Source organism: Genypterus blacodes, unplaced genomic scaffold (assembly GCF_046128005.1).
Source record: "Genypterus blacodes isolate CSIRO-AG114 ecotype Tasmania unplaced genomic scaffold, CSIRO-AGI_Gbla_v1 ptg000053l_1, whole genome shotgun sequence".
Classification (NCBI taxonomy): Eukaryota; Metazoa; Chordata; class Actinopteri; order Ophidiiformes; family Ophidiidae; genus Genypterus; species Genypterus blacodes.
Genome location: NW_027466865.1, coordinates 3,117,228 through 3,144,689, shown reverse-complemented (window position 1 = coordinate 3,144,689; position 27,462 = coordinate 3,117,228). Strand labels below are relative to the sequence as shown.

Genomic DNA, 27,462 nt, shown 5'->3' with positions numbered 1-27,462 from the left:
ACACACACACGCGCACACAAACCTTCTCCAACTGGACTCTTGTTGTAAATCCTGCAGACGTTGCGGATTTCTTCCTCCACGATGACACCATCATAAAGGAGCCATTTACCAGTTCACCTTGCACCTTGGTGATGTTATACTTTGAAACTTCAGTCTCGCCATGACTCATCGAGATTCTGCGCCGGAACTTGTCTTGGTTTGTGGCCAGAAAAGTCGCGCGCGGAGCGTCTCCCTGCACTGCGCCGGACGCTCCAGCCTGGAGCGGCGGTGCTTCGATCAGTCTGAGCCCAGAAAGGTGCAGCAAAGTCGGCACGGCTCTCGGGAAGCATCCCGGAGAGTGTGTGAAGGACCGCTGGACCTGATCCTGAACAGACTAGGACAACACGTGAAAGAGGTACCCGAGCAGGACATTAATCCATAAATAAAAGTAATACATATATAATTCCACACCGTACATTTTTTTTAACATAACTCTACATTAAGAATTACAATAAAAGTTCTCATTGTGAAAATGTGAGAAGCTGCATCACCGAACAACGTAGTGACAATTTCCACACTATCAAAACGCTTCCGTCTCCAGTTGGGAGCAATAAGAACTATAATATTAGACTTACAACACTTTCTTACTGACTGACTTACTTTCAGTACGAAAATGAAGGTCAATGGAGGATTATTATGGTTTCAGGTATAAAGAAATATTAAAACGTGTATTGAAGGTTAAGGATGTTCTGTAAAACACATAATTAACAAAACAAAAAAGATTATACTTTGGCAGTGCGTTTTGGGAGATAAATGATATATGTTGTTGTCATGTTCAGTCTACAAAATGTAGCACAAATCAAATTTGCATGTGCAGTAATACCAGTAGATTTACTTTATTGCTTACATCAGTTTCTTTTTGTGCATGAATTCAGTTAAAGCATGCATATACTGTATGTGTACGTGTCTGAAAAACACTTAAGAATCCATTCTCTCTGATGAGTTTCTCTTCCCCTGTGAACACATCATCAGCAAATCATTTTGCATTTTGACATCAGAATTATCTTCAAAGTCAGTTGCTGTTTATTCATCTCAGAAAAATACAAAATGATGAGAGAGAGAGAGAGAGAGAGAGAGAGAGAGAGAGAGAGAGATTCATTCAGTATGATCTAGCAGCTGGTAAAGATAAAATATGTCCATGGCCCCTCCTGCGTTTTCTCCACTGAAACTGCTCAACTGATATTTTCATATCTTTCTCTGTGTTTGCAATCGTCTTCATTTCACAGCAGAGCGGCTTTCTCTCATTAGTCATCATCCATTGCAATTGCTACAGCCCCCACCCCCTAACCCTTGGACCACACACACCCATTCCATCCAAAAAAAAACAGGCCCTTCAGCTGCTTTTAATAGATGCTGATCCTTCAATGTGCTTAAAAGAAGTACTACAACTATCTATCTAACATTTGTTGTACAGCTGAAAATACAATTCCAACAACTTGAGTAAATGCACTGTGTTGTCTCAGTTTACTGTCCCAGTGCTCTTTGTACCAGATGGGATGTTTTTACTCAAGGACTGTACTGCAATGCAATTTTCAGGATGCCTCAGGCTCCGTGATTAGGTTTCACAGGGAAATATGTTCCACACATCCACTAGGTACTACTAACTTCACAGATTTAGATGTCATGTTTTTCTGAGTGAAAAGAATTTAGAATCAATAGAATACAAATCTTCATGTGTTTCATGTGTAACATTTGAGAAAACTGAACACAAATATTTGACACAAAGGGAAGTCCAGCTTTTTAGACTCTACACTGCTGCTACTGCTCAGTTTAGATGTCAAATCTCCAAAATGCGAGCCCTTGAAAACCAAAGCATCCTCGCGAACCTTTTGGTGACCTCTAGCTTCTACGAATGGCTTTAATTTTCAAATATGCAGTCCAACAAGTAATTTGTTTTTTTCATTTTTATTTGCCAAGTTACTAATGGACCCTAATGAAACCACAACACACATCCAAGGCACATGTCAAAAAGCCTCTAAAAGCTACGTGAGCTTATGAGATTAGTTGGATACAAATGTGTTTGTCGTTGCCTCAGAAAGTTTTTACTCTCTTTATGATATTTAACACGTATATATTTCATGGGTTGCTGTCCTAAAGTAACTTCCAGGTGCCTGCTCACTTCCAGCTTGTCACATTGACGTAAAGAAAAATGACAAGGTGTTACCATCATTATAGTATGTCAATGTTCTATTTGTGAAGCTACAAGATTTTATTGCTTCTATTGTGGCATGAACCACTTCTGTCTTGGCACTGTTCAAGAAACACAACGTGGTTTCATAGTGGGCTCTGCCGACTCAGTGTACCATTCAATAACATAGATGCTGTGGATGAAGAGCCCATCTGTCTTATCCCCCAAAGCCTGTTCACGCAAAAAATGCATTTGAAGGAAGACATTGTAAAATGATTACAGTCGCAAGCTCGGGGGAGACCAGTCGCCGGGAATCATAAGGCTTCAAATAGCCCGCCATAGATCCACAGGATATTAGCAGCTAATGCATCAAGGGGGATATAGTGTCAAATGGCTGGTTTGTTCCTGTGGACACTTCATTCATCATTGTTATTGTAGGTTTGGCTCTGTTGCAGAAGCAGGCCGGGCGGCCAGTGAACAGCGAGATAGGGTCCATATCAGAATTGACACATTAAGACCTGTTCGATAAAGCAGTGGGTGAACAGTGGAGAGACTGCTCCAGTATCTGATCAGGTGCTGGTGTGTGGTCTGAATGCTCTTGTCTTCCTTGTGAGGTACGTGTTCTTTGTGAAGGTGGACCGAGGATTTAGGAGGGAATAAGGATGAAGTAAGGATGTCAGCCAAGTTGCAGAAATGTTTGGAAAGCTCTGCTCTGCTCTGTATATGAGCCATGTACTGTACAGCCTGCAACCTTGCGGGGGAGGAGGCTAATCTTTGGAAAGCTGTTTCAGAAATAACAAAAGCCAGTAGTATGTCAAAATTAATGTGAGGCAATCACTGACCCCAGACCTAATGTGAACCAATGCTGCTGCTGGTTAAAGAAATACATCCCATAGCCCTTGCTTGTTGCAGGTCCATTGTCTGTATGTGTCCGTTGAATAAGAAAATCCCTGCACACACAAATCACTGAAGAGGGAGAACAAGGCAATCTCATCTCCCACCATTCCCTGCACTGTGTTATTGCATTTACAGTGCTTTCCATTCAACTCTCTGTGGTGCTGTTAAGACAAATACACTTCCCACAACATTATTCTGTGTGTATCTCTGTGTGTGTGTGTTTCCTGGATACTTTTTCAAATGCAATTCTTAAGTGATTTTAAACAGATCTAAAACAGTGTATTTATCCACTGTTGATAATAGCAAAGTAGCACTCTTTTGTGTCCAATTTGCTTGTGTGTGTCTGAACATAGGTCTGCCCGCATCCAAGCTGAGGTGTTTGTTCTGTGTACACCCTACAGTAGTTAGTAAAACCAACAGCAGTGTCCCGGGTTTGCCTCGGAAGAGATTTATAGCAAATTACCTCATCCATCAGCTGAAGCATGTGGGGACAAGAGGAGGAGGAGGAAAAGGAGGAGGAGGAGGAGGGCATTGAGGAGGAAGATGATGAAGTGAGATGGCAGGGCGGAGCAAAGGGCCAAGCAGGGTTAGGGCTGATAGGAGAGAAGCTTCAATCTGAAAAATAAAGTCGAGCTGCATTTTCCTCTCTTGTCCTTTTGATGTTGCAATTAAACCCTAAGACCACTGACGCCAGTGGATTGCCCATCTATATGTTTGTCAAACAGTGTATCTAAACTACAACACCTTGCTTTGCTCAATGTCTACAGTGTGGTTGGATCTTACAAGGGGTGTTGTCACGCTGTTGAACCCTGTTTCTCCTCTTGGCGCCAGGGAAAAAGTGTCATAACCGCTTTAAAACATTTCTAGTTTTTAGTGTGAGCGGTTGCTGTTTGTGTTGCAGGTGCAGGTACCTGTCTATGGTACATTGCAACTCTCCACATTAAAGTAGTTTTATTAACAACAGTAAAGCAGGGAAGACGTGGCAGGGTGACCTCAGGAATGTGTTCTATCTGTACGGACTGCTTTTAAAGCAGGCTAGATGTGATTCCTTGTGCATTTTTCCATATTCCTCCTCTTTAATGCACACAGTGTAAATGGAGAGAGCCAATACCTGAAGCTAGGCCAAACACCACTCCTGACGTGTTATTTGAGAAAAGAAAACATGTCTTATGTGTGTTTCGTTGTGCACTCAAATACACAGTGACACAACCCGTCTGCTTGGGTGACGGCGGCCATGGATTTTGGAGGATGCATCAATCCTCTGTCAGAATGGTAGGGCTTGATCCCAGCCACACCTACGACCTGTGAGTTATTGCAATTTCAATTTGTCACATTGCAATTCTCAAGATTGTCCAGAGGTCAATAAGAGTTATGATTCATTTCCAGGCTCATTCCAATATGTTCTGGACCACATTTGGTAAAGATTGAACTCCACTGCCCGAACAAACTTTCTGCCGAATATCATTCTGTTTACTCTTTTTTAAGATATTCTAAGAAAAGAAAATCACGAAACCAGTGGGACAAAAACATCCCTGGTTGAGGTGAAGAAGCTTTGACATGTAGAGAATCTGTTTTTTATTAACCCTCAGTGATTCAGTGTTTACGCGCTATAACTAAGGAAGCGGAGCTGCAAATGTTATTACTCTGCAACAGGATTAGATTTGTGGAAATGAAAAGTGAATCTGTGGAGGGTTAAGCAAATGAAGCAGACAGAGACGTGATCTTGGGAACAATGGATGTTTGTGGAGTTTGAGTGGGGCTTTGATTAAAAGTTGTGCTGTTTGTTATCATGGAGGAAGAAACTTTCTCTTCGGAGATAATGCCAAATCATTTAAAGTCAAAATGCGGCACTTTTCTTGTTAATGATGCGATAAATGCTTCGAATGACCAAAACCAATGTGCTTAGATAAACTAATGAGGTATAACAGAAATATCTAAACGGACATTCATGGTCCCCAGAGGATGGATTGTAATGATTTTGACTTCCTAAGTACAATGATGAGGTCACATTCGCCATTCGGCCAACAGCTTGGCTTTAACAGGTTATTGTTTGTTAGATAATCACGGTCCCCTAAGGGTGACCTCCAGCTCAGCCATATCACGTATGACCACCTATAGTTTTGGGAACAGCCTGGGTGGATTACTGTCAGTGACCGAAAATGCAGGACCATTTCTCTTTGTTTTCTCCTTCCTCTGGTGCCCCCCTCAGGCCGAATTGTCAACCTAGAAACATTCTTATGCATATTTTCTGTGATTCAATGGGTCGCAAAGCCCCAATACCAGTGAATAGGGAGATACTCTGACTCCTCCTGCACATTCCTCTACTTACACTCTCATTTCCACTGTATTTATTATCCTCAGAGATTGAACACTCATCAATTTGGTGAACTTCTAGCCTTTTTACTGGCACCACTCTCTGCCCAAATGTTCTTTTTTTGCACAATTAGTGGTAAATATCAAAAAATAGTAAAGATCTCATTAGATTTTCACCGCCAAGGGGCTGCTGGCATAGCTGTAGGGTTTTAGCGATAGAGTTTTGTTTTATTGCACATAAAAAGCACCTTCTGGAAGTATTTGTGTTGAAAATACAAATTTCTCATGGATATCCAATCTAAGCTAATGTCCCTTTGCCTCCTCTGTACTGCTGTGTTCATGGGTGACTACAAATGACCCAGCAGTGCCAGAGGGCCCACCCATTAGCAGCAACCCTACAGATTCCACAGGAGGAAGGAAGGAGTGTGACTATTAATCATTAAACCCACAATTATACTCTTTTCACACCCTGTGACCAAGTTAAGCTAAAGAATATGCCAGTTTATCTTGCATATGGTAGGATTTTTTTTTTTACATAATACATCTAACTATGTGGAGATTAATTGCTTGATTATCTCTCATTTCCATGAACGATGTCATATCAGAGGTGTGATTTCCTTTTACTCTGCTCTACTGCCCGATGTGTCACCACAAAGGTCACATGGCTTTGATGGTTGAAGAGGGTCTTAAAGTTCAGTATGATAGTAGCTATTTGCCCTTTTGGTTTTCATGTTTTTTTTGTCTGTTTGCACTTTCCTTTCAGGGTTTACCAAGTCATTGTGCCCGGGCCGGAAAACGAGAGGACAGCGTTTCCCTCAGGAAACATCTGGACCATGCTAGGTGAGAGGTACATCTGTTCCTGCTCAGTAAATATGGAGAAATGTGTTCCCCTCCGTTTGCTGCTTTGAACGAGACAACGGCGATAGAGGTACATAGTGTCTAAGACGCGCAGACATTTAGCAGTCACAGCCCACTGCTCTTATTAATACGGGACATTATCAACAGTTTGCTCACAGGTATGCTCCGACGTCAGTGCTCCTATGTCCTGTGGACAGAGGAGACCTGGCACGAAAAACTGTGGCATTTGGTTTTGTGCACCTGGTTTTGTGTGTGTGTGTGTGTGTGTGTGTGTGTGTGTGTCTGTGTGTGTGTGTGTGTGTGTGTGTGTGTGTGTATGTAACCCCTAACCCCACCACAGGGTGTAGAGACAACATCCTCCAGGGCAGCCAAGGGTACCTCTGACCGGCTGACATTTCTGACAGCCTCTGATAGAGCTCAGAGTGCTGAATTATTCATACAGGTGTGATGGGGAAAGGTTGCCATTTTCACAGGAGAAACCAACCCTTGACTGAATTTTGGCTGTTTATCCCCGTAAGTGAATACAGTAGTAATGATTTGGGGCGGTGGTGGCTTTTGGGCCAAATGGCAGCCCACTTTCTGCCAGCTCACACGCTGGGCACTCGTACATCTTTGCGCGTCTTTTGGCCAGAGGAGCCTCTTAAGCCTAATCTCCCTGCTTTTGTTTTCCTGCTCAGGCACTTGCGTGGAATTGTTTTGATGTAAGACAAACAAAGCCTTCTCCAGGGTGTGTGCATTGTTTGCAACAAATGGTGTCTCTAGCAACAAGTATATTGAAAGGAGCTGCGATACAAATCTGATTATTACTGCAAGGGCTCATCGTGTTTTTATTTCACAGTAACAATTCATTTGAAACAGATTCTCTTTCGATGTTATTTCTCCCCTTAGTAACGACTTGTTGCAAGAAGATATTCAGGAAGTTCACATGCATATTAAAACCAAGATTCTAACGTGATTATAGCAATAAGTCACATTTTTCCGATGTCATTTGGACATCATAAGCAGAGTGAAATCGGCACAAACCAATGTTGGTGTTCTCGGAGGAACAGATCTAGATGATAAGTCATTTTACTCAAACTTTGTCTTTGTCGCAGCCCCGTTTTGCACAGCAGAGACGCGACACACAAAAAGACTAATCACAGTGTCTAAGCTTCCCCTCTTCCGTGGCACTCTGTCATTTATGACGGCACCAGCTTGTGTTGTTGTGGTCTACCAGCTGTCTCTGGTGACGTCGCCATGCAACATCCCATGCCGTCTCGTCAACACTATTCCCAAGTCCCGTTTGCTATCATATCACAGCTAGTACGGATAATACCTCCAAGTAACCTGTTAGGTTTCTAATTATAGTTGAATTGTGAAATGTATTGGAATCATTTTATATCATGTTGCAACCGCTTGTGTAACATGCCATCGCGGTGTAAAATTCATGATGTTGGTGGCTTTTCTTGTCATCTTCGCACATTGATGAGTCTGCGCGTGCTGGCATTGATCAGTGATGGCAGAGTAGAGGTGAGGAATAGATTCAGAATAGAAGCACAGAATCTTAGTTGTTGTAATCGCGGTGTAGTCGATTCATCACCTACCACACATCCTTTCGTTTTTGTTGCCTGGCAACAGGCTTCCACCCAGGGGCTTCTATGATCTGATCCGTTAAACTCCCCCCCCCCTTTTTTTTGCACAACTGTCTAAATTTTCAACATGGTAATCAATTGTTAAGTCCTTTTTTATTATGCTGTATCATTTTTTTGTGGTCATGATTTGTGCGCACAAACAGGAATAACTTGTTACTGACTTGAAGGACAGAGGAATGTTGTGCGAAAGGCATAGGAAGCTTTCTTGGCTCCCCCAGCACTGCAGTCTGTGTTTGATACATGTTCTCAATGCGCTTTATTCTCTTGTCACACCAAATACTTTGGCCTGTCACTGACTGGGCCGTGTTCTTCACGAGTGTCTGCTTCTGTCTTGCTGATGTTGTTCACCATCTTCTGCTTTCATGTTACACTCAGGCATAACCGATACCGTTGTCACAAGCATTTCTGCGTGTGGTGCATCAAATTCACAAAGAAGAAATACACCCACCCACTTGCCTGCCAGTTAGCAGATAGTAACAAGCTGAAAATACAAAGTCAGTGTAGCACAAAGGGCTAACAAAATTACTCATGTCTCAGGCAAGGTCAACAAGCCTCCTCCCACACTCCTGGCTGCCAGCAGTCACTCCAAGGAAAAGTTTTTGCACACTTGTAGCTACGAATCATTAGCAATGCTGATAGAAACACACTTTAATTAAGACTGCTGTATTTTGTACTTAAATGTCACATTTGAAGATTAAGAAGCAGTATCATTGATGTGGTGAATGCAAATAGAGCAGACATGCCTCCCAGCTAAAGTGGTACACTCAGTGTATCACCAAATGGAGCCAAATTAACATGCTGGAACACAAGTGCTCAGTGCACCTCCTGGTCTGAAGCACTTGGCTCCACTTGTGGGCAAAATATTACCAGCCAGCTGCTCGCTAGATAAAAAATAACAACTGGAGCAGCATATGGGGATGGAACATATGCAAGTTTGGGCCTTTACTCGTCTGTGTTCACCTTTGTAAATATAATCAAATTTATCCTTACATGAATAATGTCAAGTCACTGTGACTCTGACCTTTGCACACCTTATTGATGGTGGCTTGTAAAAGTTCAAGCCACCGTTATGTTCATTGTTTCATTCTTTACAAGAGTCCAGGTAGCAGCAGTTACTATTCCAAGTTGATCTGCGTTATTTGCCCTGTGCCTGATCCGTTTACTTTTGTCATCGGATATATAAAGAACAACCAGATACATTTCTGATCCTGTTGTGGCACCAACTGTCAAATCAACTGTGTTGACCTCAGTGAAAGAGCTTGAATGAATTCCTCCTTCACAGCTTTGTAACTGAGCTGATGTGAAATATTGACATGCACACTGTGCAGGGAATTAAAAAGCTAAAAATGGATGGATTAATACAATTCCATTCTTCACTGAGAATACATGAGATGTTGCTTAATTGGCATATGAGAGGCAGTACCATTAGAGATACTACTACTACATACAATGCATGCCATTGTTGCTTAAATCCAAATAATCTGTGTGTGTAATATGTAATGCTCTTAACATCCATATTACATGCATATTGGTTCATTCGGTGTTAAATACCAGGTCATTTCTTAATTATAATTTTTTTTTTTATCATTATCCTTTCTTGTGTACAGGTCCATTGTACAAGGGTTGATTGTGTGCTGTACATACTGCGTGCTCTTCTGGTGTGATACGAATATATACAGTATATTTAAATCACACTCACATTGTAAATCCTTTCTCAAACATCAGTGACTCCATCAGAGCTTGACACAGCACATGCTTCTTGTTAATACTCCTTTGAATCCAATAACAAAGGATCACACACCACAACCTTGACTGCAGCACGTTTAAACAAGCTTCACAACATGGTGCCCTTTGACCTGCTGCTTTCTGCCTCCTTCACAATGCTTCAAAAACACTGAGGTACTTTACCTTTGCCAGTCTCCCGGTAAAGTCACAGAGACACATGTCCCTCTGTGCCGGTCTTTTGAATTTCCACTGGAGCATTAATGCAAAGGTAATTGCGCATGCAGCACATGAAAAACAAGCAACAGTACTCGGGGAAAGGTTATGGTTTGGAGCTAAAGCGCCATAATTAAGTCATTAATCTGCTCAGACGAAACACGTTTCTCCCATAATGCTCTAGTTAGGTGTCATTTGTGCCCGCCTGCTGCTCTGGTGTGCTCTGACTTGCATGATTTAGAGACCAGCTCATCCCACAATTATATGAGCCATGTGTGAGTGTGTGTGTGTGTCTATGTGTGTGTGTGTGTGTGCATGCATGGTGGTGAGAGATATTTCTAATGGTGTGTCTACACTTTGAACCATAAATCACTGGCTTTTGATGGTATTGTTATTTATCTGATACAGACAGGAGATTAATGTTTTGGCTTGACATTTGTGGTTTACGTACATTTAGTTTTTTCTCATTTCTCTCTTTCGAGTTGTTGGAGAGGGGCGATACGTCATTGTTTGTTCACAATGATGAATTTACGACTGTGTGTTTCTCTGTGTTGGCTCCACAGGCGTTTGGCTTCAGCGATTAAGCAGGGTCAGAGCTATTTCCACCTCCTGCAGAAAGAGGAAGAGGAGGAGCAGAGGCAGCATATGAGGAGGGAGGAGCAGCTCAGAAAGCAGCACCAACCTCCCTGTTTTTCCTCTGACTCAGGCGGCGATTCAGAGTGGTGAGGCGGCGACTCACCTCACGTTCCCCTTCACGTCTCCTTGTAATGTCTCCTCTGGCCTTGTTTATCCACCTGCACTGCAAAAACCTTTCGTCTCATCTGGTCATTTTGTTAAACATTTAGAAATGGGGGTCAGTAGCTTGAAACAGACAGAACTTGCCATACACTGATAGAGCACATATTGCTATTAAATATTATTATTATTATTATTATTAAAGTTTAGGGTTTATTATCAGAAGCTTGGAGAGGGTGAGGATCTTTGTGTCTTCCTTTTCTCCTGAATCAAAGATGATGTTCAGCTGTGTAGTGAAGCTAACAGGAGAGACTAAGTGGAGAAGCTGCATGTAGGGGGAATGTAAGACATTAAACCTTATTCACCTTCCTCCCTTCCCTTTCCCCTTTCTGTCCCTTTTTGATCTTAAAATCAGCCAACCATCTTAACAACAACACGGTCATTATAGCTGCTGTGGCCAGGCTGCGGTCTGAATTTGATCCCTGTGATTAATTGTGAAAGTGTGTCTTTGTTTGCCTGTGCTGCATTCAGGTGCCCTCTTACACTGAAAACCAGCTGGTCAGGTGGGACTGAAGGAAGCAGGAGAAAGAGCCAGTCTGCACGACCTTTCACCCCCGTCTATTACTCTCTGACCTCTCCTCTGCAGAGTGAAGCACCATGGTAACATCAGACTCAGTCAGTCCTTGGTGCATGCTTGTTAGAATGACCTCAATACTGCAGCTGGGGAAATGACAGTATGTGTTGTTAAGCTGCACAGGCTGAACAACAAGCACCTAAGTCTCAATAGTGGAACGGACTATACACAGCTCCAGTGTTTGGGGGGTGGGGGGCCTTCAAAAAGCCTAGAATATGAGTTATATTTGGCTGTATAGTAGCTTCACGTTCCAAGGTTATTCATTCAACGCTGAGAGCACAGAGAAACTTTGTCAACTACTCATGTCTTATAACCTTCAAATACAAAATGCCTATACAATAATGTGTTGTCGTTCACAGTAAACAGCATGTTTGCACTTATTGTTGTGAAAAGGCAGCTGCAAATAAATGTACTATCTGTGCAAATAACTTAAGAGCGAGCAGAGGAGGCAGATACGAAAGGATGTGTATGTTTCACTTGAAATAAGAATTCTGAAAGGTTTAGAGCTCCTTTTTTCCCAATCGGGGACAAACACACATATAAGACAGCATATTTATAAGAACAATCGATAACCAATTGCGAGGGATGACTATCACAGTAAACTCAACTGTAATGTTGAGAGGGTCTGTCAACAAAACAAACACAGGCCTGGAACAAAAAAAAAGAACAAAGTAATGCCCAGTGCTGCACACTTAGATGACACGCTCACTACATGTAATGTTTGTATTCTAGAACACAGAGTGCTTGTTAGTTAGGGTAGAGCGTGTAAATTGTTCCTATCTCATAATCAACACGTGTTGTCTTCGTTTGAGCATGTGGCTTCACATGTATTTGAGAAAAGAATGAACCCACCATGTGGTTACGGTGAGAAAAGGTGAAATATTGAAAAAAACATATTTATTCTGAGGATGCACTGCACTGATTAAAAATTGTCTGTCAGTCAGTGTTCATCCTTTGCGTCATGTCAAACAGATGTCTTCCTACACCCCAGCAAACACGGAGAACAGAAAAACAAACAGGCAGGTTGCTGAATATTTAATGGAAACAATCTGACAATGACAAATATTCCAGATGCTTTCATTTTGTATTCTTTCATGTGGCAGGCTTGGTGATGCTGCATGAGCAGGAGCCGGCCTTTTTTTGAAAATGTGTCAGGAAAAGTTTACTTGTGAGAAGCTCAGTGGATTGACGGTAACGTGAAGAGAACTATGCTTCACCAAAGTAACATTTAGGCTTGTTTGCTCGCAGTGGGGCTGTGTGCAACTTTGATCTTGCACAGAGGAGTGGATGGTATAGCCGGGGCATGAGTATAGCTTCAGAATAGAAGAGCAGTGTACAGTATTATACACACTTAACAGGATTTACATGAAAAGCTGCAAGATTTATTTAAACAAGAGGAATATTGTAGCTTTGATCCATCAAAACATTCAAAACTAAAATTCAACACTGCTGGAAGAACAGCTCAAATCCTTGACTTTAAAATGTGGCAATATACCAATTGTGACAGAGAGGGTAAGAAGGTAAGAATGAGGGTAGAAGAAATGAAGAAAGAAGGGAGGAGGGATTATTAGGGAAAGAAAGCTGAAAGAATGAAAGAACGATGGAAGCTGCAAACCTTGGAAGGGTTAAGTGATGAAACAAAGCAGTTATCTCATGCTGAATGTAAAAAACGACTCTTCAAAGTAACTCGTAACTATTTGTCGGATAAATACAATAGAGCAATTTCTTGAAATGTAACTAAAATGTATAAAAATAGATACTTAAGCAGCAGTGCTTCAGAGAGAGAGCACTTAGGTAAACACTTAAGCACTTACTCTTCCTCTGATGCCATTTCACTTGAGCATGTGGGTATTTTCCCGTAATTCCATTGCAGATGTCATGAAAGTTTTATATTTTCCTCTTGTGTTCTATTCTGAAGTGACAAATCTGGACTCTGCAGCCTGTGTTTATGATCCACTTTACCTCAAACTCAACACGTGTTCCCTGTGACACAGTGGAAAATAATGACCCTCTTCGAAGGCTGTTACCTGACAGATCCTAATCCGGGAGACGATCTGCCTGGCAGACAAACGGCCCTGTGGATAATGAAAAGAGCTTAGAGCGACCCGGGCGGCTGCATCTGAGTGAAGGGGGGAGTGATGAGGAGGAGGAGGAGGAACTCATATTAGGTTTGATGTGTTGGGACAGAGCATCTGAATAAATGTCGTCATAAAGCCTTGGGAGTGTGAAAGTGTCGCGGTGACGGACACCGCCGCTTGACTGTAGGTGACACTGTAACCGTGCTTTTACAGAGACGCCATGTTTCCTGTTTGTTCCACATGTCAATGGATCTTTTACCGAGAGGGCAGGCCTCTGGTGATGTGTTTATACCCATTTATTTTCAACCGTAGAGGAATCATCAGTGCTGCTATAAGAGCGGTTAAAGTAAACAAGTATTTGCAGTGAAATGTACCTCATCAAATAGAAAAGCACTCGTCAACAAGTTTACTTTCACTCGTCGGTTAGAAATGCTGCACAGTAGCTGCAGTTTTGTCTACTTCATGTTATCAATTCTGAAAGGGAAGAAAGGACAGATGGAAAGAAGGAAAAGAAAGAAGGATGGAGAGATGTAATCAAGTCCGGGGGTGTGGAAATAAGGGAAGAGGACGAGAAGTTTTGGTTTCGATTTAGTCTCTCTTACAATATATAGGAAACAGACTGATGGACGTATACAGACAGAGTTGAGGCTATTAACATGTATCATGTTGGCTCGCACCACCTATTTATTTGCAATACATTATAGCGCCTTTCTAGTCCCCAACTCTGTGAACTGGGTTGGGGAGAGAAAGCAGTTGAGCAGTATTGGCAAACTACAAATCATTGATAATTGATTTTATGTCTTTTTAAACATTGATATTCATGCACTTTGAATATTATTTCAGCGAGATCATCTACCGCCAGCTCTGCTGTCTAAACTGGCTGCTGGAGGCCTTGAATCTGGATCGCCCAGGCAGAGTCGGCCCCCTCACCGCCTGCTGGGACCTCAAGTAAGATACTCCACATTAAAAAGGCCAGTAGCCACCCACTCACAGTAGACCAATGGTTTCTTACACTGGGGTTTAAAGTTGCCCCAAGCAAGATTTCTCTTTCTAAAATACATATAAATCAGGCAGTCCAAGAACCTAAGACCAAAACTTGCTTTTTATGCAGATATAAGCACATTTCTAATAAGTCAGTGAAGTAAAAAAGTTTTTTTGTGTCTCTATCCCATCATCTAGTTCTGTGCAGGTTTTCTCTAAAGAGCAAATTACACAAGGACATGGATGCTGTAAATCTGATCCTTAATGACAAATATCTTTTAAAGTATAAGCTGCCCTTTCACATGTGCAAGCAGAAGAGACAGAATCAGTCATGGCAACATTTCTGCAACATTTTAAAACTCCTGTTTCCATCACACTTTCTCTTTGCTGATATGCCAAGTTTTTTTATTTCAATTTATTTGCTATTTTTACAGGCTGAGTGCACATTGATCAGCTTCACTGTAAACGTGTCAGTGTTCACCACACCGTTAATGTTTTAACGGTTGCCTTGGGCGAGATGATTAACTAGCCTTTAGAAACAACATCAAAAACAGATTATTTTTCTGTACAGCCGTCGTGCAAAAATAGCATCGCTTTCTCTCCACTAATGTGTGATATGTCCTCCTCACATTTGGATGTAAATGTACTCGCACATCTGCCTGCTCTTAAGAGTAGCAATGCAAATGTGTTTCGTTATGAACATGGCAACAAAATGAATGCGCTACATTTGAAAATAAGGCTTAGCGCTTTGCGGCTTATTATCTGGAATGATGTGGTAAAAATAGACGTCAAGCCCGTGCGTGCATTTATTGTCCATGACTTACTTAGGAGAACAGGAAACTTTTGAATGATCATACAATAGCTATAAAAATGTATATATCATTCATGTACATCCTTCATACATATAGGTTATTGTTTATTTCAAAATGATCAATCTGCATTCTGTTATAACAGTTTGTGTCATACTTCTTGGCAACAGCTGGTCTACTGAGTTTTATTTTTATATTATGCTAAAGGTAAGTGTGCTCGTACTTGTCAAATTGCCTGTAAAGCTCAGCTGGTTGCAATAATATGCTACGAATGGTGGCAATGCACCAGTAAAGAAAGAAAAGAAAACTATGGATGTCAACAACAACAAGTATGCTTAACACAAGAAACAGACCTGGACTATGTGGTTGTAAATTCAGGCATGTAAACATCTTACTCGGTGTGCGCTGCCTCTTCATGTGTTTCTTTAATGAGAGGACTCGCCTCTGGGTGCCATTACGCAAAGCATCATGTTTACTTGGAGAAACAGGGCGAAAGGAACCATTCAATCCAATGTATACGACTTCATTGCATTTTTCCTTTAATCACAGCAAGGAGAAATACTCAGTATGGAGTCCATGTAAACGTGCTGTAAGACAGCTTCAATCCTTTTGAAAACATCAGCTTTGCACATGTTTTATGAGGAAGGAAATACACAAGTTTGTTTGAACTGGTGGGTTTTGACTCCCACCCGACAGGTAGTTGTATGCATATTTAGACCCGAGTGACGCACAATTTCTGGCTACCGATGCATATGAACATTTTTCTCTTGGATATTTATGTTGAATAGGTCCCTGATATATTTAAAACAGTTGGTGTGGAAGGACAATGGTTCAATTCGGAGGAGCAATAAGGCACAAAGCCACATTAGGAATATGACAGGGACTATCTTCATACTCTCAAAAAGTACCACACATAATACATTAACCTTTATTCTCTAGTAAAGTGAAGGATGCTATCGTCTGCAGCCATGAGCCTGAGGCCTGCAGTTCAGCAGCATGACTGATAAACTCATTAGAGATTATTAAAGCACACTTACCTCTGCCTGACATTTAGTGTTTTTTTAGGAGGCAACATAAAGGGCCACAATATGTATAGAGTGCCGGGGATGATGGGTAGGGCTGAGCCGGAGCTGCAGGCCTGAGCTGACAATGCAGCATAAAATATCAAGTCCAGAATCTCCGGGGGTCCAAGCTGAGCCAGGAGATTGTGTTCTTCCATCTCCGTCCCCCCCAGGTTCCAGCGCCCTTAATATTGACCCACCACAGGGAGCTGAGGCAGGAAAGTGCAGAGGCAGCATCCACACATCAACAAATGTTTAACCCTGTTACAGTGCATCAATATGTTGCTATTTATTTTTCCAATCACCTCACTGAGCCCTGTCTTTGCTACAAGGTTCTATCCTTTCACCAATCACTTAACTTTTAATCTGTTCTTGGTTCCTTTGTCCTTTTCTTATTCTAATGTTTGGTGTGGGTGCAGATAGCACCACCATGTGGCCATTTTTGACTCATAGCTCCTGAGCTGGCAAGGAGGTAGAAGCAAAGCAGTGTTTCTTGTATGCCTCAGTTTGCCATGAATGTTTTTTTCAATTGCCAAATTATGCCCTGATAATTTTTTTTTACTATGGTACTTTTATTTTTCTCCACTCCTACAACTCCTTTAATCTTGTAATGTGTTTGTCAGATGTCTTTCACATGTTATCTGTTGACATAACTCTTCAGCATATTGCGCAAGAAATGTAAACGACTCACGAGCAATCCTGCTTCATTTGCTGAGTTTGGCCTGTAGAGGGAGCCACAGCTGCATGATACAGCTCAGTCACCTTAACTGGTAATGAGTCCAGATCGCTTATGTTTGTTTTGCTCATCCCTACAAAGCCACTATATTCCCAGAGTTCCCAGTAACAATAGTCAGTAACAATAGCCACAGTCATGTGTGTACATGTGTGTATGTTGATGCAGATCAGGATCCAGATGTTGAACATTTCCCAAACCTTTTCTATTATTACAGCTTCAGTGGAGGTGTGCCATCCCTGTGTTCATTCTAGTCTTCCTCATTGTCAACTTTACGATCCCCGTCCCACACTGATAATTCTCTGTCCTTTTATTTTAGATTCCTCTCGGAAATAAGAGGCAGGTTCTTCCAAGTGTCAGCAGCAGGTTAAAAGCCATTTTGCTACACTTCACAATGGCTCCTCCTAGAATGTGACCGAATATTATGGCACACCAGCGTAAGCCTTGAATAAATGATAGAAGAAAGGGATAAAAGGGAGAGGAGGAAGAGCTGGAGAGCGGAGGAAAGGAAATCCAGTTTTTTTTGTGGTACCCAAACATCATCATATTACAGCCTCCAGGGCCTTCACATAGCCTCAAATCCAATTTCCCAGAAAGTCTTAAGCTTTATGGGCCAAATGATCCAACTGAGGTATTACTGTACAGAAGACAACGTAGGGATGAAATGAAACCTTATTACAAGGTTACGACACTGTTGGGCCCTTTACCGGGCCGGCAGCTCTGATGTTACGCATCAATCTAAAGCGCCGCAGTGTTTTTACGATAAGATGAATTATGACTTTGATAATGACTGGAGTGAGTCTCGAGCTGTCTTTGCCTCCAAGGCTGGTCTGACTGGCGGTGAATCACTGAAGGTCACCGCTTTGATGAATGAATCACAACAGCCGATACAATTTTCTGTTCCCAGAGATCCTGGCCGAGGCACGACCACGAGGCAGATGCTGAATAGAGAGAGAGCCGTGGAGAGCAAATGGGAGCAGTTTGTTTCTGGAGCCAAGGTATCGCTCACTCTTTTTAGAATTAACCACCAATGAATTATGTCGCCTGTCCTCTTTTAACGACTGCAGACAAAAAGTTAAGAATCGTGAGAGACACCTGGTGAATTTTTGTCAATGCCTCGATAGCTGTTTATGCCCATGAGGCCTAATATCATCTCACAATTTGTCTTTTGCTATGACCCATGTCTATACACAAAGGCACATGGAGGACAAGTTGAAGGACGAGTTTCTGTTTGCAATTTAGCAGGCATCCATTGGTCAATCTGGCATTCGTCTAACATGATAACGATTATCTGGAAAAGGGGAATGTCTGCTCTCCTCAGTCTCTACAGACCTCTGTCCTCACTACTTCAGCCGGAGATGTCGCCGGTCTATCTCAGGGCCGACACAGCTCAGTCATACCCCGATTCACACCATTTAAAAAGATTCTCTAACTCACCAAAGCTGCACGTCTATTCAGGAAGAGATCAGAAGCCCCATTTCTCAACGCTGTAATTGAGCCCAGGACCGAACACTACTAACCGCCAAGCTGCCTTTTTTCATTTATTAAAATCATTTCTATCATTGTACAGCTAAAGAGGAGGGATCTGCGTCTGAGTGTTTTGAAGTTTCCTCTGTTTTTGTAGTTTTCCTTCTCTCCGCTCCAGCAGTGTGCTGAGCTGCTCTGTACGTTTCTGCTGAGGTCAGAGTTTGTCCCGAATTTATCGCTCTTATAAGTCCTCTGCCTGCCACGCTCTGCAGATCAGAGAGGAATCCAACACCGTGACACCTACACACACACACACACACACAAACACACACATGCACAAGGAAGAAGCAAAAGTCAGAAGCTTTCATATGTACTCACTCATGCTCGGCCACTACACCTAATAGACCTTAAACCTTAAATCTTCATGCTGTGGCACACACTCTTGTACAGCCAATCACGCATGCCTAAGCCCACTTACTCACTCACTCATCAAGCGGGAAGCATCCTCGCACACACGCACACACACAGAGAGTCCTCAGGAGATCGCAGTGTGTGGCAGTAGAGGACATTTGAAGAGCCGTCGCTGAAGTGTTGTGCATTCCTCCCTCCCTCATAATTACACTGATGGAAGAGTCACACACACTTAGGATCCGGATCTCCTCCGACAGGCGGGCAGGAACGAGAGAAGGGCAGAGGGGAGAAATGGAGGGACAGGGAGGGAGGCACATGTCTGCCACCCTTCTGTTTCTCATATGTTGTCTTCAGTGGAGAGGAGCGAGCAGTGCCTACAAGTGTGTGTATCTGTGCCAAGCTCCCCGCCTGCCCCGCCAGTACGCCATCTGTGTGTTTTTTGGGTGTCAAATGTCACCTCAAGAAGCTGTTTAAAAAGTAGGACTTTGGGTGTGACTTAGGCTGAAGCAAAACTCTGTGACCCTGTGGGGGCGGGCGGGTATTTAATATTTATTATAAGCCTCAAAACATCATCTTTTATTGAATCGGTGGACTTAAAAGAGGTCTGGAGAAATTCTGCTGGTTTGTGTTTCTGCTTTATTTTGATATGAAAGTATATACATCCATGATTTCTTTGCTGGTCTTCACAATGAGTTCTCTCTTTCATTGTTTGGTATATTTGAATGCTTCCTTGTAAGTCCTTCTTCCCCTGCTGTCAGTCACTCTCTTTTCCTTTACCAAGCCTCGGAGGTCACGCACCAGATTCCCCCTCGGTGCGTTCGCTCGCCTCCACATCCGCCGCACGTCCTCCTCCTCGCTCAGCGTGGCCTCGCTCTCCGCCCTCACCGGCACCACTGTGGGCAGCAGTCGCTCCTCGCTTGTTCCGGGAGCCGAGGAGGAGACAGAACTGCTCCCCTCTGAGTGTGAGTGGCACGTCACGGTTGTAAATTCTCTCTTCTTTGTAGCTAGGCTGATTTCAATGACTCTAAACACTTCCTGCAAATGTTTCACAATAAGAGCCCTCCAGAAGAGAGACAGGATTATGCCTTAGAAAAGGTGGAAGTGTGTAACCTGCAACACAGACCAAGTGTTATGCATCAACAGCAGCAACAGTTAACGTTACAAACAAGAGCCGATCAGAAATTAAGCAGACTAGAATAAAAATATACTTGAAAATATAAAATATACTGAGAAAAGGATGAAATTACAAACTAACTGCACAGACTACACTATACTACTACCAAAGATAAGCAATACAATACCCACACCCTCACTCTGCTCTGCACTAATCTAACCTTAACCCTCAAACACTCAAACCTTCAACCCAAAAAAACAAAATAATCCCTCTTCACAGGGAACGGAAAGATGAACTCACAGACAATGTAGCTGTGTTGCTATAGAAACAGCTCTTAATCTTGAACTTGTGATCAGAGGTTTTGACGTTAGTTATTATGGACAATTAAGAAAGGTGTTTTGATTCCTGCAGATGAAGAGATTCTATAAATTGGAAATGTAAACCAGCATAAAAGTTAATAAAATGTTCTGTTTAATTTGCTATTTAGCTGCGTAATCATTTTGCCTCAATGGCCCGCTCAGGATCCCAGAATGCACTGCTTCAGACTTCAGAGAGCAGCAGATAATTAGTCAGCTGACCTCCCCTCCCCGCACCCTGCACCCCTTTAGATGACAGGTTTCATATCATTACCTTCCAATGAAAGACTATTCAGATGCTGCTCCAGTCTCTCTCTCTCTCTCTCTCCCTCTCTCCCTCCCTCTCTCCCTCTCTCTCCCTCTCAATTAGCAGCTGTCCCAGCTAATCCTCGGAGTTATGTTTCAAATCCAGCGATTGGTTTCCTCCACAGACCTGCTCTCATTGTCTTGGCTGCTTAACGAAGTAAAAACTGGAATTCTTTTTACTTTTGAGAGGGACAAAAAAAAACGAAGTCACTTTTCCAACTCTCTGATGAAAAAGTAAAACTAAATAATTACATTTATCTTTGCATTTCATTGTCCCGCTTAGTCATTCTTAGTGGCACTGATGGTTCCTCCACAGCATTCATCTGGGATAATTAAAATAAAAACTCTATTTATTCGGACTAAATACAGCCAATTTTCTCAGAGTTATTGGCTATTACCATATTGGCTGTTCGTTTTTATAGCCGCTCCCCCCTGAGAAATTGGGCCACACATTTTAATAGGCGCCTCATCTCCCTGATTGGCCACACTGTGATTAATGTCCCAGCCCACAGAGAAGAAGAAGAATCATTTAGGCTGGTATTTAACATTTTAATGAATGCTCAATACTCTCGAGAAGTTTCAAGAAAATTTATTGTGTCATCACTGTGTCACGCTCGTGTATAAACTGCTAACTGCTGTCTCAGAGGGATTATAAATTTGGAACTTCATCAATTGTATTGTGTAGTAATAGCATGTGAACCCTAGGGGGAGCTGTACCATCATATATGGCACAAGCATAGACGCTGTTAATACGTACTTAATTGCAGATATTTTAGTAATATTTGTCGTGACTCTTGTATATTTCAGGCCTACTTGTCATCTTATTCAACTACTTCATTTTCCTGGCACAATAAAATCAAACAATGTGTCTGTTTGCACCATGTTACACTGACAAGTAGTTTGGGGGCTTTTCCTGCTCTGAGATCAGTTGATGAAGTAAAACCTCTCTGATTTACTGCAGGTTCTCTAAAATGCATTATAACTTTAAGTTGAAACAAGGATATATGTTCCAGTCTGTCTGAAAAGTTGACATTTGCGAGATATGAGAGTTTACCACAAGAACAGACAGATTGTGTTACTCCATCTCTTCAAATATCCTCAAACTTGGCAAATGTGTAGTACTTGATTTCTTTCTTCTCTCTAGGTATCGACACACTGTTGGATGCAGTCAGGAAAGAGGTGTGTGCCAGTGTGAGAGACGGGTAAGTTTGGTTTTCCGTTGTATTTGTGTTATAAATATTGTTCTAATGTATTTCAAATGGTTGAACATGAATATGAAAATGAAAGAAACTTGATATAAATGATGCATACACATTACAATTTCTTCTAGCAGCTCCACTCTCCTGTGAAAGTCCTTTGGTTTCACGTGTGTTTTAGACTCTTTGGCAACTTACAGTGAGCAAAGGCAAAAGTACAAACAAACAGTAGCAATGACATCATCGGCTTCTGGCAAGGGGAGCAAAGGTCAACGACATTACTGGAATGTCCTGCTCCACTTTCACACCAGTTGGGAGTTAAACGCTGCTTTTCAAACCAAAGTCTGCTCCAATCTCAAAGTCTCCAATGCTCCAAGTACTGGAAGAAGGAATGTGGACATCAGTGAAGTAACAGTAGCAGTACCACAATGGGGAAATACTATATTACAAGTGAAAGTTCCATAGTCCTCATGTTTAATAAACGTGAATGTTGGGAGTGTTAGTGAGGGTCGCAACACGCTCTAACCACATAATTATGAGAGTTTTGGGTAAAGTAGATGATAATTTAGCTCCATTTGGTCGAGAAGTGCTTCGAGCTGTTTCAGCATTCCTCAGAGGACTGACTGAATGTTTAGCCGACAACCCATAATTCACTATCCACAGCAATGTTTACCTCTGAAATGTGATGAGGGAAGCACAGATTGAAGTACAGAACCTAAAATTGTCCTAGAGTAAAAAAGTACCAGTACCCGGCTACTTGTCTTTCTGACGTACAATAACACATTTCCATCCTGCTGTGAGAGCTCAAACTGGACTCTCATCACTCTGTCTATGCTTCCGTTTTTGTTTCTATATTCAGTCGATTCATCCTGGGGTCCTGTTCTATTTTAAAATGTGTGATCTGAAGGCCATGTCAGGGACAAACGCAAACTCTCTTTGTGCTGTTGTGTCCCTCAACACCGATTCAGATGATATTTAGCTCTGCTGTGATCACATGATTGACACCTATGACACTAATAACAAGTGGCTGCTGTCTATCTTCACTCAGCCATTATTATTTTGTACCAACAAGGTCTGCACTAACATTGGATCTGGCATAGTTGGAAGCACTATATTACGCTGCCTATTTGATCACATTTTAATAGCCTGCTGAGTTTAGTTTAGTTTTTTTGTTTGTACCCAGAATGTCGAAGCACCAACAGCAAATATTTGATTCAGCATGACACTGTGTAAGACTGTTGACACAGTGATTCAGGCTCTCTCTGTGTTTTCTGTGCAGGGCCTTCAAGGCAAACTTTGTCTTTTCTTCTGTTACCTCCCTCAGGCTACAGATGGTCCAAATACAGCGGGCTGAGTTAAACCCAGATATTATTTGCAGATATGACTCGTATTGGTCAGACGTGTCATCACCATCAAGTCCTACGGGTTGTAATTGTCTTTTAATTTCCAGTCTAACAGGGCCTCAATCATCCCACACGCATCCTTTCCCTCAGAGAACAAACGAGCAAACTGGCTTCACAGCAGCCCAGAGACGTCGGCCCAAAAGGTGCAACTGCAACCACACCCAAACCAGAACTTCAACTGAGCGCTAACCTGAGACTCAGACGTTATGATATCTCTTCTATTTGCTTGTTAGACAAAGAGACTTTGACAGGAGCTCTCAACTTGACATCATCTAAATGCAGGCCTATAAACCAATCAAATCAATGCAAAATCTGATTTCTTAACATTGTGAGATTTGCCTTTTTATTGTTGCTATTTTCTCTCATGTTGATACATACAGTTAATGCCTTCATTTACTCACTTACAGATCACGTTTGCATGTTTGCACTCCATAATGTATTACAAACTCAAGTCAACATACATAATTACACTTCTACATATGTACATTCTACTATATGTCTTGTGTATACATGGACTCTTCATGCCAGGAGCAGCTGTGCTATGTAACTAAACACATACAAACCATAAGAGCAGGACGTAAGGACATAGGATCAAAATGATAAATGAATGAGCAGAGTCATACCGGTTTCCACATCCAGCTGTCCTGCTAAGCCTCAGTCGGTCTCCAGCAAGATGATCTACAGTAAGGCCTCCATGCTGCGGGAGCTGAGAGCCGCCTTCCAGGAGCGGATGGAGGCCAAGGCCCAGAGCTATGTGGACACCCTGGAGCTCAAAGCCAGGTCAGGCAACCAACCGAAGCTGATATTAAAGGGCACCACAGCATTAAACCGGCTTTAGTAGAATATTTAATACATCAGTTCATTCACTATACGAGTTAATGGGGCTTAAAAACGACAGATTCAATCAGCTGTTTTGCTTAATTTGTGAAACTTGAATGACATGATGGTGCTTCATGGTGTTATACTATTTAACTCTCCATCTGTATCTTTGCTGCACTCTGACTGTGAGGGAACACTGAATGATCTATACATGCAGTACCTCAGATAGCTCTTATGTAACACTGTTTACTCTATTATGTAATTCTGCCTATATTTGGTGGAAAGCTGAATACTTGCGTGTGTAAAGGTGAAGCACATGCTCTGTGAACGTGAGCGCTCATACTGTGCGTTCTTCCATTTGCCGTCTGAATTTGCGGTGAAACCCAGGGAGAGGTTGAACAGCCTCCAGGCGTACCGAGCCCCGTGTCACGTGACCCAATCCCACCAAAGTCCTCACCATGTGACCGGCACGTCGGTAACCCAAGCAGTGACCCAAGAGACTGCACCCAGGGAGAGCCACCATAACAACAAGCACGGCAATAATATGTGGTATGCAGTCTGGTGAAGACATTAACCTTTGTGTGTTGTGTGTGTGTGTGTGTGTGTGTGTGTGTGTGTGTGTGTGTGTGTGTGTGTGTGTGTGCGCGCGTGTGTGCGCGCGTGTGTGCATGCGCGCGTGTGCGTGAAGAGGAAATTGTTCATTGCCAGTAAAAGCTTGGCACTCACAACTAGAACTAACAATAAGAAGAATCAGTCCCTGCCGCAGCATTACGTGACTGATCTAATGAAAGGTCAGACATTTTGAGATGGAAATCCTCAAAATTGTAGCAACAAGATCCTACAAAGTGAATTTACAAGTTCACAAAACTGAAAGACTAGTGACTATGGAGATTTCAAAATTGTACTAGATTTTATCGAGGTGCAAGGAGGAATGATGTCATGTTTGTTTGTGTGCATCTGCAGCCATATGTATGTATACCATCTGTACCGTGTGTGTGTGTGGATCTGACCACAATGATGCTTTTTCCAGGCTGTCCACCCTGCTGAGCAGCCTGCCTGCGGAGGTGTGCCAGGAGCAAGCGGTGAGCCGGGTGCTGGAGAAGCTGAGTGGTTTCGCAGGCCAGCAAAAGATCCGAGTGCGACCCCAAAGCTTTCTGAAAGTCCTCGGTGGTCTGGAGCCCTGGGAGCTCTGTCTGCCTGAGCTGTGTGTGGCCATTGAGGTAAACCACAGACAGCATGTCAATCAATAAGAAAACTACAGTAACAGAGACGCAATGGATATATGGTGAAGACGTTTTTCTATTAAAAGAATAAGAAGAATCATGAAATCAAAACCATAACAAATACATATTTATAACGGGAATCAGCAAAAATCAGTAGTGTACATGTGCGGTGTTGACTCTTTTCAATGTAAGGATGCATTTGTTCCTATAATAATCATTTCCCATGATGCACTTTCACGTGCTCCAAGGAGTGAGAGATTCGAAGAGAAGAGATTTACTCGGAGCTTACAAAATAGCTCCACAGAGTAGCTGATAGTTGTAATTACTGCTCTCAGACTTTCCTCAGTCCCTCTGATCTCCCCCCCATGACAGGAGACCCCCGGCACTTCCACCAAACCCTCAATTTGAGCCCAGCCTTGCTACAGGACTAACACACTACCAGACCCCCTGAACATGCCCCTACCGGCCACAGATGAGGGGCTAGAGGGTGCCTTTCTTTGACTTTACAGCGGGTAGCGGAAGGTGTAATGACAGGAAGTGCGCTGATAAATGACAGAGCAGGGCAGTAAAGATGGTGCAGTGATTCAGCGGGGTCAGTGGGGAGGGAGGGAGGGAGGAATACCAGCCATTTTCTCTCTATGTTCTCTCTCCGGGCAGTATGAGGCGAAAAGGTTTCCTGTGTTGTGCATTGTTTGTGTTGGCCTGCTATGTCTGATCACGGAGGTCAAAGTCGCTGTGATCGTCACACCTGGTCACAGAGCTGTTTCTATGGCAACGTAATTGTTGTTTGTCTCGCCGCTCAACACATCAATGCAGTTGTTTTGTACTGACTGCATCGTATCAACAGGTTGTCACTCACACGTGTAAGTTTCCAAATATTTGAAAGACAAATTAATTCAATCCAGTTTCACGGATTCAACTACAAACTTTATTCCTCACATCTCTATCATCCAACGCTAATCGGACGACAGGAAATACAAATACCCACAGCTAAAGACAAAAGACATATTGATCCTCATGAAGCGTTTGTCTTCTTTTATTCTAAGCTAAGATCCTGGCTTGCGTCTGTATTTAAATCTCACGTGTACGTTGTTTTGGATAAAGGCTTCTGCCTAAGGAATATATGTAAATACTAATGTAAAGGAGTTCTATTGTGGAGTCGCTGAGTCTGTCTCTCTGCCAGTTTGTCAGGGAGCACGCGGTCCATCTGCCCAGAGACGAGTACGATGCCTGGCTGCAGTCCAAGGTCAATCTGCCCCCACAGCTCCGCCATGAACCCTGAACAAGACCTGGACCATGTATGTTCACTTATTCAAATGTTTCCAATACATCTGCATGAAGGATCAAAGCAGGACTTAGCCTAGTTTTTACTCTTCTTCATGTATGACAGGCAGTATAGCAGAGGACAAGACAGGTGAAGTTTAGAATGTATCAAGGTGAACAATCCCTGCTTTTATGACGGCTTTGCTGATCTGAATGAGGTAATAAACGATGCTGGTTAATACTTGACTTGCTGCTGCTGCAATTGTTGTTGTAGGGCAATGATCATTTAGGGCATATTAGAAAAGTGGAACTATGGAGCGGAAGCTGCTTCTTCACTGCTTCTCTTCCAGTGTGTTTGATTGTTTCAGCCACGTGACACAGGGAGTTATCAGATACTCCCTGAATGTTCTTCTACCTATTTCAAAAGTAATCGCCCATAAGCTCGTCCTTCATTTAATAGCTCTCAATTTGTGCCACACTTTGTGTATTAATGAAGTTCTAATCTGTTGTGTGTACTCTTGTATACAGAGAGCAGCAAAAGAGACGGGAAGGTGACTATATGAAATGCTATACACATGCACGTACGGATTTGTTTGTACCAACTGTGCAAGGGTTGGAATCGGTTTACTTTTTGTTATCATACTTTCAGAATATAACTTGTAGTAGTCCTTATCCCTTTGAGATAATAAGATGTGCTGTGGCCCATACCCATGGACGGGGGAAGGTTTGTGTGTGTGTGTGTGTGTGTGTGTGTGTGTGTGTGTGTGTGTGTGTGTGTGTGTGTGGAGGGAGAGTGTTGGGGGTTTTGTGGAAGAGAGTGTGAGGAAAGTAGCAAGCTGCAGTGAACTAGCAGACATTTCAGGAATGCCTCAGCGCACGCACATACACACACACACACACACTCTTTCCACCCCCATCGGCCTGTGAGGGAGACATGTTGTCGGGAGGGTGTGAAGGCTGAGGACATGAGAGGGAACAAGTATGCTGTGGTTTGATCTTCTCTCCACGGACCTTTACACCTCACAGCACAAAGTCTACGCTGTCCTATATGTTGATGGAATACAGGGAA

General features: G+C 42.6%; 1 protein-coding gene across 1 annotated transcript; it reads left to right on the top strand.

Moving 5' to 3' along the window:
- The first annotated feature begins 141 nt into the window (after positions 1-141).
- Positions 142-26,637, top strand: LOC143001184 (coiled-coil domain-containing protein 60-like). Its single transcript, XM_076150644.1, has 13 exons — positions 142-394; positions 6,141-6,217; positions 10,368-10,526; positions 11,071-11,199; positions 14,095-14,199; positions 17,743-17,833; positions 19,495-19,675; positions 21,634-21,691; positions 23,136-23,231; positions 23,728-23,868; positions 24,295-24,456; positions 24,938-25,127; positions 26,314-26,637. The coding sequence occupies exons 1-13, from the start codon at positions 161-163 to the stop codon at positions 26,410-26,412; spliced, it is 1,722 nt and encodes a 573-aa protein (XP_076006759.1). The 5' UTR covers positions 142-160; the 3' UTR covers positions 26,413-26,637.
- The last annotated feature ends 825 nt before the right edge of the window (positions 26,638-27,462 follow it).